The 14,332-nt window shown below is 33.9% G+C and overlaps 1 protein-coding gene across 4 annotated transcripts in view; it reads right to left on the reverse strand.

Moving 5' to 3' along the window:
- Window positions 1-374: 374 nt before the first annotated feature.
- The window catches only part of ZNF654 (zinc finger protein 654), a 93,066-nt gene continuing 79,108 nt past the window's right edge, over window positions 375-14,332 (reverse strand). For 3 of the 4 annotated variants that reach the window (XM_079922277.1, XM_079922275.1, XM_079922278.1), the window contains 2 exons: window positions 8,807-8,948; window positions 375-5,235 (listed from right to left, as the gene is read on the reverse strand). In XM_079922277.1, the coding sequence (XP_079778403.1) occupies window positions 2,764-5,235; window positions 8,807-8,948 (2,614 nt within the window). In that variant the 3' untranslated portion in view covers window positions 375-2,763. The remainder of the gene's footprint in view (window positions 5,236-8,806; window positions 8,949-14,332) is intronic. The other variant, XM_079922276.1, reaches the window with a different exon arrangement.

The following is a 14,332-nucleotide window of genomic DNA, read 5'->3' on the forward strand; positions in this document are numbered from 1 at the left end:
TTCTTTCAATAGCAATTATTTGATAAGTATATAAAGAGGTTAGAACAATGTGGTCAAACAGAATTTTATAAAACATTCCTTGATCTAGTTATGTATAAACCAATTTGATCTCAGTCTTTCAGAAAGTTTTCCCTTACCAACACAAAAGTAGAAATAAAACCTCAAAGACAAAAAAATAACAAGTGGAATATGTTTAAAACATCTTGGTATGAACTGCAAAATGAATGAAAATAAGTTGCAGACATGGATTTATGTCAATAATTACAACTTATAAAAAATAAAATGTTAAAAATGTGATAAAATGTTAAGCTGTGATTTTAAACATCTGGAAAATGTACAAAGCAGAAATATTTTAAAATAACTTCATTGTCCATATGAACTAGTTTCCAAATACTTTTTATTATATGATGTATTTTAGACTGAACTGAAAAAGAACTCAAGTATTATATTTTTAGTATCAGGAAGTATGGAAAACATTTTTTTCTTTAGTTGACCTTAAAGGATTTAAAAACCTTATCGAGTTGTTTACTTATGTTTTTAAATGTAAATTCCACAGCCTAATGTAGGCTACATAACAAAACAAAAACCTGATTTGATTGATATGGACTTATGACTATCAATTGCATAGTAGTGAACGCCTATGATAAATAAACTAATAAAATTGGGTAGTTTTTTAGATATCTGATTTATCATGACCTGGAAATCCTAATTTAATAAAGCCTGGATGCTACCCTGGAAGAAAAGTCACACTTCGTTAGTGACTTCATTCAAGAAGCTTTAATATCCAGAAATTTATAATAGTAGGGTCTGATGAGATTATATACTTTGAACAAGAATGTATCAGTTGGAATAACTGGAATATCTGCTTGACATTGGTACATTAATAGCTCTGTTTTTGAAGAATTTGCCTTTGCATTTTTGTTCATTTTACCCCTGCTATAGATTAACACACTGTTAGGTAAAAGGAAGTCTTTAAGCTTCCTCTTTTAAAGACATGGAACACATCTGAGAGGGTATTTTTAAAAACCTTTTTGTTTTAACGATTTATTGACTATTAAGTTAAAATCTTCCTTAGGAAAATTACTGGTCATCAAAGAAAATAAATGCATCAATATATCTTACTGTGTTCTTGCTGTGCAAATTTTTGTGTAAATATTTCTTTTTATATATAAAAATTACTATTCAGACCAAATTCATCAGAAATAAATAAGAAAGCATAAGTAATATGGCTTATTTTAGAATTAACTCTCCTAATTGAATAAAACCAATGAATTCTTGACCGGATTCTTAGCTGCATATTTTTTTTTTATAGTCAGTTATTTTTATAGGACTGTACTTAGATAACTCACATTAATGTCTAAAGGACCTTACTATGAATCATCAAGCAATGTCCTAACACTACTCTATATACAAACAGAAATATCCCAGTGTGCTTATACCATTATTCACATTGAAGAATTTGCAATTCAGTGTTTTCTTTCAACTAAGATAGCCTTTAATGGTCTTAGATCCTCCCATCTCTTCCCAGAGTTACTGATAATATGTTTTCTATTGACGCTGCTGCCTTTTAAATATAACTCATTGGTATTATAAAAACGGAAAGTGGAAGGTTCTGTCAAGAGCTTATTAGCAAAGCACTGTTGTTTTGTCTTCTTTTGTTTGTTAATTTTAAATGCTGGTATGTCATTCATTGAACTTTGACCTAATCAATCATCTGGAAACAAGGTACAATCTTTTATAGCTAGTATGGTGATAAATCGTTTTACTTTCATCTTATCAATCAGTTTCTAAGTAATAATAAATCAAACAGAAATGGTTCCTTAAAGCATGTTTGACCAGAAAGGAGGACATAATCTGATTAGGCATGACAAGAAAACAAACCCTATTTGTGGAATACTTTTAAGTTGTAAACCACCCCCCCCTTTTTTATAATGGGTTTTTCCCTTTCTGTAAGGCCATAGCTGGTTATTCTTTTTGACTAGTTGCCTGCATATGTTTCTCACATAAGCGAAACTGAACATGCTGCTATTAATCATCATCGACTTCTTAAAAAAAATGTGGTTTTTCTGGATAACTGGTACTTTGGGAGTTTTGTAATAACCCTTTTGGAGTCTAAACCAGCACATCTCCTCTGTGGGTTCATTCTAGAAAATGTGCTTTGTCTTTATCTTTAGTAATCCAAGACCGCTCTAAAATTAAGGCCATCAGGGAAATAGCAAACTGATGATGCATTTTCTTGTAGTGCTTTTTGCACACTACTGCTTGATCGACAGATCGTTCTGAAACATTTTTATCAGGCACCTGTAAAACAGAACACGTCTGTTAATTCATATTTATAGATGTTCATCTAGTATTCTAAGTTAGATTTCCTGTTTATTTATACCCTTACTCATTTAAAGAATATTAATATTAGTAGAAAGGCAAGCTCTTCTTTTGCTCAGTTTTATTTTTCAATTATTTTCTGGTTCTTTCTTATTTTTGTTTTTGTAATAGAGGCTCAACTTGGTTTACATTTCTGGCATGCAGATGAAAAACATTTCCATCATAATTACTTTGTTTTTAGATCTCTTACTACATAAAACTTGGAATGAAGAAAAGCCTCAGATACAGTTAAAGAGTATGATCCAAAAGTATGAAAAAACTGTGTTCAAGTTCTGGCTTCCACAAGTTCACAGGTGTATGCCTATGCAAATTACTTGTGAATGTCAGTTGCTTGATCTATAAAACAGGAATAGTGATAGCACCTCATGGTGGTTGTATGGATTAAAGGAAATAATGTATGGGGTAGTGCTTTATTATCTGTGTTATATAAATGTTAATTTTTTTAACCTTACAAAGATCTATGGCATTTTCTATTTCTACAGATATACCTGCTGAGAAGACAGAAGACTTACTTTCATCATCTGAATCAAATCCAAAGAGTGTCTGACATTTCTTTTGTGCAAGGTGAGCCTCAAGTGCTTCTGCATTACAGTAGGTGGTCAGGCATTTGCCACATCTTAATCTTTTCACTGATTTTTTACAAACGTTATCTTGATCAGAACAGGCATCTACCCTATCAGTCAGAAATTTTCTGCGTTTTGGCATACTAAGGTACCGTTCATCAAGGTAACTGGGAGGCAATGGTCTGACATATGGCTTTGTTAAAATTAAGCCATATGAAGTATGTTCACTCGTCTGATTTGGTTTGGAAGGTGCCTGAGGTACTGGCAGGGTACTGTGTTCTTGTGGTACAACACTAGGTAAAATGGAACCGTTTTCTGTCCTGATTCTATTTGTATCAATTTTCAAAGCAGGATCTGAGGAAACTAAAGGTGTTTGCTCTATTCCACTGTGTCCATTGACTAAATCACTAATACAATTATTTTCAGAATTTGGCTCTATGTCAGGCATCTTTTGGTCTGTCAAGCTTATATCAGAAACAGTGTGATCAGAATGTTCATTTCCATTCTGAACTAAACGGTCTTTCTTTTCCATACTTTCTATACATGTCTTTGGTTCTGTAGGATCTTTCCTTGATTTGCTAGTAGAAACTGGTAGACTAACAGTTTGTTTCTCATTACTAGATGAGTCTTTTTCCTGATGATTAGATTTTGAGTCTGTAAGAACATCCCAAAGAATTGCTTCACTTGGTTGTGCAGATGATTCTGGTGTTTTACTTAAATAGTGCTGAGCTTCATGTTCATATAGCAGAGGAAGATCTTCAAAAAGCTCATGGCATTCTGGAAAACTACACTGAGCTTGAAATATCCTGTGACTTTTTGTGTGCTGAGCAAGTTGGATTGGCAGCTTAAATGACTCATTGCAATTAAAATGCAAACAAAAGTACACATTTGGATAACTGTGTCTATTAAGGTGATCTATAAAATGTTGAGAATCTTCAAACTGCCTTTGACAAAATTTGCATTTTCCTTTGCTCCACTTCATTACTGTTTGCCGCACATTTAAATCAGTTGGATGTACAGTCCTTGCATGCTTATTTAGAAATCCAATTCTTTTAAATATCCTGACACAGCCAAGAGCGGGGCACTTAAAGTTTCCTTCTTGATCTGTCGCATATATGTCTTTTGGATGGCACACGGTTCCATTGATTTTATGAAGTACTGAAGTTTCCTGATTCAAGTCGTAATCATCTTCTTCATAATCACCTTCTTCGTCTTCTTCCTCCTCATAGTCATCCACACATACAGGTAATGGCTCTGAGACATTATTTAAAGAAGTATCAGGATTGCCATTTTCAGTAATATTTTCAATAACATCTTCCGATACACTTCCAGGAATTTCAATGAATTCACCCACATGTGAAGGGATGACATCTTTGTTTCCATCACTGGAACGGGTAATAGTCTCTACTTCCAAATCCTTATTATCAGACTTCCCATTTTCAAATGAAATGAAAGTATCAGAACAATTTATTTCTTCCAAAGCAGGATTTTCCTGATCCTCCTGTTGAGCTGCAGCAAGTTGCTGTCTCTGTATTTTCTTAACATGATTCTTTAAATGCTTCTGCATAAGTCCTCTGTTTCTAAATTTTCTACCACATATCACACATGAAAAACTGCCCTTTTTCTGATGAGCCTGGGCATGCCGTACAATGTGACCACCTAGAAATTCCTTGTTACATAACATACACCGATGCCTTGGGACATTGTGATCTACTCTGGAAGCATTAAGAGCTGTGAGGTTTTTCTTTGCATTAATATGACCTTTTGGTTGCACTCCAGATATATCATCAGGATCAAGCTCTCCAGTGCTCTGATCTGTAAGAGAGTCAAGTCCTTCATCTAAACCTTGCTGTTCCACTGCCTTTTTTACATTACCTGTAGAATTTTCCAGTGTACTTTCATTTAGAAATCTAACTGCTGATTTATCACTCAGTAACGCTACACAGTTTTTCTTAATCATTATGAAGTTCCAGAATTCAGGATCAAAAAACAATCCCTTTTTCAAAATTGGAAGTAATTCAAAACGAACACGATTTTGAACACTACTTGTGCCTTCATTATATTCTTCATCTGGACGTTTGTAAAGCTCTTCAACAGTATGATAAGCTTCCAAGGAGCGCTCAAGAAAAAATATTGAGAGTGCACAAATCCTGAGAATCTCCAAATCATTTGGCAAAAAATGTGCAATTGTTTTATAAATTAGACATTTAGTTTTAGGATCATCATGAAGGTCTAGCTGTAGAGCACAACCACATATTTCAACACAAATTTGTAAGCCTTCTTCTTCAACCTGTAAAAAGAAAAATATTACTGCTACTTCTTAAAAAAAATTATTAACACTTACTAGATTATCCTTTTAAAATACAGGGTTGGCCAAAACGTTCCATAGCATCGTACGGAAAAACTCGAACAAACTTTCTGGCCAACCCAATACAACTCTGAAATGAAAGCTAAACAAACAGAGTATTCTAAATGTGCAATTTTCTTCAATGGGTAGCCATGTTTAACTACTTTTTAATATATAAATAAATCTGTTTTAACTTGAGAATAACCTGGAAAAGACAGTATTTTAGCTTCCAATTTATTTAATTTTCAAGTCTGACAAGCCCTACTGACCATAATACAAAATGCTTCATAACCTTATGGTTATTAAAAAAATAAAATGCTTCATGAACTTATGGTGGTTCAAGTTTCTTACATATCTAGGCCCCTGTTTTAAGGTACCAATCTTACATTCTGTGGCAGAAGGGTTAAATTATATGTATTTAAAAACACAGTTATCAATTTTTTTTGTTTTGTCTTTGTTTTTGTTTTTGCGGTACGCGGGCCTCTCACTGTTGTGGCCTCTCCTGTTGCGGAGCACAGGTTCCGGACGCGCAGGCTCAGCGGCCATGGCTCACGGGCCCAGCCGCTCTGCGGCATGTGGGATCTTCCCGGACCGAGGCACGAACCCGTGTCCCCTGCATCGGCAGGCGGACTCTCAACCACTGAGCCACCAGGGAAGCCCAGTTATCAATTTTTGATGTTAAAAAAATACTAAAGTAAAAACAAAAAGAACTGCTTATGGAAACTCTTTCATAAAGCTGCACTAAATAATATTACTTATTGTACTTATTAAGTAACATTATTTATCCAAATAAGGGGAGAAGTGTAATCCACATGAAGAAGGCAATTATAAACTTTCCAAATCTAATAAGGTATCAGAATAATGAACCTACTGGAAGTTACCTGGAAAGTATTCAAGCTTTGAAACTTTGACTGATGACTCAGAGATAACTGCATCAGCTTTTAGTTGGGAATTTGTTGTCTATCCACCTTAATTCAAGTTATAAATAATGCCTCTAGAATGACCTAAACGCTTGTTTGAATAGAAAGAGATAAAATAATAATATGTCTTTAACAGTTGTGTCTGTGTATCATATTGCCTGAATATGGTATATTACAGATGACATGCCAGCCTCATGTCCTCTGAGTTCCTTATGTGCTATGCAACCCTCACTTACAGTTCCACAAGCAGAACTTAACTCTGCATATCACTTTACCTCGCTGGTAAATTCCTACCCATCTCCTATTCATTCTTTGAGAATCAATTCTGCCTTGAAAGTTTTTCTGATTCATTCTGGCCCCTACCTTGGGGTAGAGTTAAAAACATTCTCTATTCTTTCCACTGAGAATAATTTATACTTATTTCTAAAAAGCATGTAATATTGTTTTATAAGTGTCTACGCCCCTACTTCTTGACTTGGAATTCCTAAATCACAGGGACAGTATCTCATTTTTCGTATCCTTCTGTGGTTAACATAGGAGTTGACATACAGTGACCTTTGAATAAATGTTTGCAGAATGAATGAGATCAGATATATTCCACTGATTTAGTCTCCTATAAATCCACCATTTCCAGCTTGGAATCCTTTTCTGAATTCAAATTTCTTATTTCTATAATTGTCAGTTATAAAACCTACCTAGATTTTCCAGATATAGCAAATTCAAATCCACTGCTTCAAAACAATTCATTCTCTTTGTCCAATGTTCTATCTACATCCTCTCTTTTCTCATGAAATTATAATGTACTCACAGTTGCTGAGGTTTAAAAATTTCAGGATCATCACAAAAGGGAACAGGCTACTTTCTTACCTGAAAGCCTTTAACAATTCCAGTATATTTATGGACTGACATTTCAATTTTTAGAGTAGCATTCAGTCCCTTTAGGGTCTATAGCAACCCCACCCCCAACCCCATAGAAACTAAACTCTTCGATTAGTTTTGTCATCCACACACTTCCCCGTTTCTGTGCCACCCTATTAATGCCACTGGACAGCTGTGAGAACCAAATAATAAAATGAGGAGAAGGGGCTCTGTAAACTACAAAATCCTCTACAAATATTAGTATTATCCTCCCCTATCATTTAAAACCCAACTGAAAGCATCTTCCTCTGTGAAGGCTTTTCAGATATGCTATCTGTAATGTCTCCTTCTGAACTCACACAGCATTGCCTGTGCCTCTTAGCACTGAGGCGTGTGAATGATCTATTCCATCAGATAAAAATGTTTTTAATAGACTGTATAAGAAATTAAGCACATTTTAAATATTTATTTCATCTTTGAATTTTTCCCCTTATCATGTATTCTTAGGTTGACCACACATGTGAAAACGAGAAAGCTCTATGATAATTGGCTGAACTTCACCTATATTGTAAATTTTCTATAACAAAGTCTCTCGATTTTTGGTACAAATGAGAATCATATGTTAAAAAAACAGAGATAGATAAATATTTTTTAGAAAGTTTTACAGGTAATTCTGATGTACTTCAAATATTAAGAAGTATTCTATAGCATAGTTTGTTTTTTCTTTGTTTTTTTGGTGGGGAGAGAGGTTAACTTTGACAATGCATTTAAATGACATTTTACTCTTTAATAATGAAGCTATTAATGCAGTTAGCAAAATAAATAGGAAATAAAACAAAACCAAACCCTCTGATATAGTGCTTTTTATCACGGGAATATGATCACTACATGGTCATACATCTAATGAGTGATGTGATAATGAATGTAATAAATGCATAAATATGTAAAAAAATTAAAATATATTATTTAATGGATGCCTCCTTATATATTTAAAAGTAACCCACATAAAGATTCAGTTAAATGGAGCTACCTAAAATGTAAGGTAGCTTTATCTTTCCTATCTTTGTACTCAAAGTTCTGTTAATACTTGAGGAGAAAAAGTAAAAGGATCTGTAGGATCTACTTTCATGTCTATGTAAGAACCATATGTAGAATTTTACTCACTTGCCAGTGGCCCATGAAAAACTTGCTTCAGAACTATTTTTAAAAATAGGTAATGGGTTTTTACTATTATTTTAAATAAACACTTTAAAAATTTGTCCTTAGGTTTCAAAAATGTCTCAGAATTCATTATTCCTTTTTACCTAAACACCAAACGTAAAACTATGAACTATTTCTCTATGATGGTGAACAGGTATTAGCTATAGTTACAGAAAGTTCATTTGCAAATTAGTTAAGATTCTACATACAGGACTTAGAATAATGTTAAAAGTGCCAGGCTTATTTAATTATAAGAAAAGAGATAATAGCTTCTTATGGAAGCAGTTCCCATACTAAACTTTATGTAACACTAAATTTTTTTTCTTTTTTCAGTTATTTTCATTTATGCATACTTTTTGTACCATGTTGGGAGTTTGAGGTGGGGGGAGGGGAGGATATAATATATGGAGAATGCCTTAAAATCCTCCTTTTCTTCAATTACATGATCAAATACATTTTACCACAAGAGATTCAAGTTTCAGTGAACTGTCATTTAAATTTAATTTAAAATGAAGGGATAAATATATACTATTTACCTCATCTTTAATGATTTTCATGAAAGGAAATATGACTCTCACATTAGTTGCTGTTCTTAAAAGCTGGTAGCATTGATCTACAAAAACTTGTTTTGAAGGATTAGACTTTAGCTGAAGTTTACTCCATATGAAAATCAACTCCCTGTAAATGAGAAAAAAAGAGAAATATCAAAGATACAGTTTATTCAAATACAGACATTAGCTGTCTTTCCCTGATTCTGTAGTGCCCTGGCTGGGATGTATACAAAGTGGGTGTAAATGGATATTAAGTTAACTTCCAGGCTACTTCCACTACCTATTTGGGACTAATAGAAGCTAGGAGAAAAGGTGAGATTAGAAATTGCAATTTGCTATATGCAATGCATTCTAATTATATGCCAACAAACCTAAGGCATCTCTAGTATTTGATCAAAACAAATTCTAATCTCAGTATACCAATATTAATGATATTGCTTAAAAAATTTAACTTTGACCTTTAATTAATACCCACTTGCAAATTTAGAAATCAATGTTGTAGAATTTCTGCAAAGAATCGTTCATACTTTTCAATCTATTAAGATACCAAAAGTACTACAGATTAAAAGTGTAAGTATATTATAGTACTGATTCTGAAATTTTGTTTTATATCATCTACTCTTCCATTAAGATGTAGTATTTTAAACAAGCTATGGACCATTTAAAGCATTTCACAGGTAGATTCTTTTCTAAAATATGGCCAAGGTTATTAGATGAACAAGGTAGGAGCAGTGGGTTTTGAGGCAAAGGAAATCATAAGATATAATTGTTACATTTGGATATCACATTTTAGCAAATTAGAATTCCTTGAAAAGTGTCATAAAAGTTACATAAAACATCATAATCTAAAACGTATTAAAATAATTGATGAAAATGTTAAAAAAAAAAGTGATATACTGAGAATGTACTTTGAACCCAGCACATACAGCTATTAAATCTAAGGACACCTTGACTACTATCATGAAGGTATGCATACTCTATTTAGAGAGACAACACAGAACACAAAACAAAAAATGATGGCAAGCAACACAAAAAGTAAAACCAAAATTCCTCTTCTATTTCACACAAGCTGTGTGGGTGTTCCTAAGCTTTCGTCCACCACTCACTTTTTTTTGGCACACATATTCCTTTGGAAAGCTCACCAGGTTTCACACCATGTTCCCAAATCTCTAGCTCTGACTTCTTTCCCACTTTCCGTAACTGGGTATTTCAACTTAGATTGGTTTCTATCACTTTAATCCATTTAGAACAAATCAAATTCCTGCAAAATTGATTACCTTTTCCTAGACCAATGACACTAAACATTTCTCTAACCTGTCTGGTTCTAACCTGCTTGTTTTTCATAGTCTTTATATTTTTATTATATTTTTGCCCACAGTTATATCATTCTTTCTCAATGCTACCACGTTAGGCCCTTTAATTTTCCATATGTACTTCTATAGGGGTTGCTAAACTGATCTGCTTCCAGCCTCCCAGATTATTTCATTTAGTACTTGTTCAATATGCCTTGTGTTAAAAGCAACAGAAACATGGGCTTTGGTGTCAAAAGGATCAGGATTTGAATCCTGGGCATTCTCCTAAGTTGGTTTCCTCAGTGTCAGTTAATGTGCTTCATTTATTCTCACTTTTTGTTGTGCTGATTGCTCTACTTGGAAAATACTTATTTCTAAGATAAGCTTATCTTTCAGAGTCCATATCAAGTGCCTCTTCTTCATGAAAATTTTCATGAATACCCCAAACTTAAAGTGATAACTACTTCAGAACAGATCTTATCTCTCTTACTGGTTTAATGCCTTTCATATACTTCCTTGTTTATAAGTCCTGTTTCCCCAACTATTAATACATTGTAAATCTTCTCAATGACACATTATATAGTGGAGGTAGTGAAGAAGAACAGGAGATTGGGAATAAGAGACCTACATTTCAATAGGGCATTACATGCCAACTGAGATGGTACTCCCCAGTTCACAGTGAACCACCATTTTCGAAGAATAGCCCGAATACACAGGGCTGGAACCTCAGTGGCCGTGCCTCCTAAGTGACCTTCCTCACTCTCCTTAAAATATTAATTCAGGAATGGGAAACTGACCCCAATTAAGTCAGAATCCCTGGAATGTTTTCAGCTCTAAACTATGAAGCCTGGGGACTGTTGGCATTCTTCTGGTCTGCAACAGGAAAGACTGAAGCCAAATGGCAGAACAGAGATACTTCTAAAAAACCCCAGCAATCTCAACGTCCCTGTTAGCAATTATCTTTGAGGATCACCTATAACCCTGCCCTTTTTGTGGCTCACGTCATACCCCAGTATACATTCAATAAATACTACCTTCTCCCTGAACTAGTTAGACATAGGATGTTATCACTTGGAAACTGACTAGTATAAATTCCAACTCCATTTTGTTACTAGCTGTGTGGCTTTTATCTCTTTTATCCACAGTTTTCTTATACATAAAAAGAATTAAGAGAGATAAGTGAAAACCCCTAGGTGAAATGTCTGGTATATACTGATGTTTAATAAATTGCTCAGATAGTATTCTTTGTGAAGATGAAAGGGAAAGTTTAATGAAGCTTATGTTTTCCTTTCCAAAAAAGGGTCCTTAAAAAAGAAACAACACAGCACTGATTTGGTGTACAAACACATTTCCCAGGTAGCTAACTGCTAATATAACCTCCAAGTTATCTAGTTGCAGAGAGACTATAACAAGGTCTATAGCCACCCTTACCACATAGATTTTTTTTCATACTATACCCATTTTATAGTAAGTAATGTTTAGTAGCAGAGACTGCCTGGGTTTGAATCATTATTTACTAGTTGAATGGTTTGGGCATATTATCTACCCCATAAGATTGCTGGAGTAAATGAGATAATGCATATATAAAGCATAGACTAATGGAAGCACTCAGCAAATATAAGCAGCTGCTATTATTATAATATTCTTATTATCGATGGTGAGAGAACTGGATTAGTAGCTTGCTTCATTGGCTTGAGACAGAGCAAAACTGGACTGTGATCAGGTTTTGTCCTCAGAGAGGGGAGATGAAGAGTAATCTGAAGACCAAGATGAAACAGACAACACAGACCTTATAAGCTGGAAAGAATCCTGCTCTTGAAGTTACCATGAAAATCAACTTTTTTCGGACCCCAGCACTCAGAAATATAAAGGAGAGAGGTAGAAGAAATAAGAGGGCAGGCGATCAGAACTCAGCCTACTCAGAAGGAAGGACAAAGAAGCAGGCTAAAGATTCCTTTTCAGTTAGGCAGCTGGGAGTCACACACCCAGCTTCTATTCTTAGAAGGTGACTGTGGCCAGGAGCAGGAAAGATAGGCACTGTTCTATTTTTAAAGTTCTTCCCTAAAGAGTAGAAATTGGTCAGCCAAGAGAAGAAGAAAATAAAATGTTTTCCTGGTCCTTTTTGGTTTGTTTATACTTGATTCCAGTTTACTTATGAGTGTGTTAAAATGAAAACAATGGATATTCTGTTTAAATAGTTTAATATAGCCAAGGGTAGAGAACATTCCTATCACCATAGGAAAAGATATACTATAATAGTAATGACTATATCCTGTTTCAAAATAACTGCATATCAAGAAATGATAATACTTTGAAAACTATTTAGAAGTGTATGTCTTACCATTGTCTCCTGATCCTCCACTCTATTTGTAATTTCAATTTACATGGTAAACTTCTGAATAAAAATTTGTATATTCTAAGAGTACAGTCCCATAGAAGACAAAATCCACTAGTTTCTAGACCCAGTTCTATTAATTAGCTATTTGACTCTATCTCTGAATCTGAAGATTTTAATCTATAAAATCTATAATATATTAAATAAGTTTATCTTTAAACCCCTTCAAGCTATTGTTTTAAGTATCTAAGAACTTAAAATTTGAAAGCATTTATTAAAAAATGTTTCTAGCCCATATCATTTCATATTATGATGTTAGGCACATGAAACCTAGTTTTCTCTTAAGAATTAATGACATGTCAAAGTGGTAGGGTTTTTTTCTTTTGTGTGTGTGTGTGTGTGTGTGTGTGTGTGTGTGTGTGTGTGTGTGTACTGGGGTAGGGGAGGCAGAAGTTATTAGAATCTTTTCTAATTATTATTCATGATTTCATCTAATAGCACTTAAGGGTTGGTACTAAAAATACTCTCAAACCACATTCTAAATTACATGATTGCTAGATAAATTTGATGCTTCATAATATTCTAATAATTTTTTTTCTGCTAATAATTTTTAACTGGTTTTAAAAATGCTTACAATAACTAACAGTCACACAATACCATTTATATTAGTGTCCCCAAAATGAGTTACTTAGGTATAAGTCTAGCAAAATATGTATAAGATCTACATGAGGAAAAAATCTAGCAAAATATGTATAAGATCTACATGAGCAAAACTACAAAACTCTGATGAATGAAATCAAAGGACTAAATAAATGGAGATATATTCCATGTTCATGGACAGGAGGGCTCAATATTGTCAAGTTATTAGTTTTTCTCAACTTAATCTACAGATTCAATCCCAATCTAAATCCCAGCAGGTTATTTTATGGATATGGACAAACTGTTTATGTGGAGAGACAAAAGACCCAGAATAGCTAATACAATACTGAAGAAGAACAAATTTGGAGGAATGATACTACCCGACTTCAGGACTTAATATAAACTAACATAATGAAGACAGAGTTGTACTGATGAAAGAAGAGACACATAGATCAATGGAAGAGAACAGAGAGCTAGAAATAGACCCACATAAATATAGTCAACTGTTCTTTGACAAAGGAGCAAAGGCAATACAATGGAGCAAAGATAGTCTTTTCAAGAAATGGTGCTAGAACAACTAGACATCCACATTAAAAAAAAAAAAGAGTCTAAACACAGACCTTACACCCTTCACAAAAATTAACTAAAAATGGATCATGATCTAAACAGAAAACACAGAACTACAAAACTCCTAGAAGATAACATAGGAGAATACCTAGATGACCTTGCGTATGTTGATGCCTTTTTAGATATAACACCAAAGACATGATCCATGAAAGAAATAATTGATAAGCTGGACTTCATTAAGATTGAAAACTTCTCTGTGAAAGACAATATCAAGAGAATTAAAAGACAAGCCGCAGACTGGGAGAAAATATTTGTAAAAGACTCATCCAATAAAGGACTGTTATCCATAATATACAAAGAACTCTTAAAACTCGACAATAAGAAAACAAACAACCCAATTAAAAAATGGGCCAAAGACCTTAACAGACACCTCACCAAAGAAGATATACAGATAGCAAATAAGCATATGAAAAGATGCTCCACATCATATGTCATCAGGGGAATGCAAATTAAAATGAGATACCACTACACACCTATTAGAATGGCCAAAATCTGGGACACGAATAACAAATGCTGGTGAGGATGTGGAGCAACAGGAAATCTCAAACACTGCTGGTGGAAATGAAAAATGGTACAGCCACTCTGGAAGACAGTTTGGCAGGTTCTTACAAAACTAAA

This window comes from Stenella coeruleoalba (genome assembly GCF_951394435.1).
Source record: "Stenella coeruleoalba genome assembly, chromosome: 5".
NCBI classification, from domain to species: domain Eukaryota; kingdom Metazoa; phylum Chordata; class Mammalia; order Artiodactyla; family Delphinidae; genus Stenella; species Stenella coeruleoalba.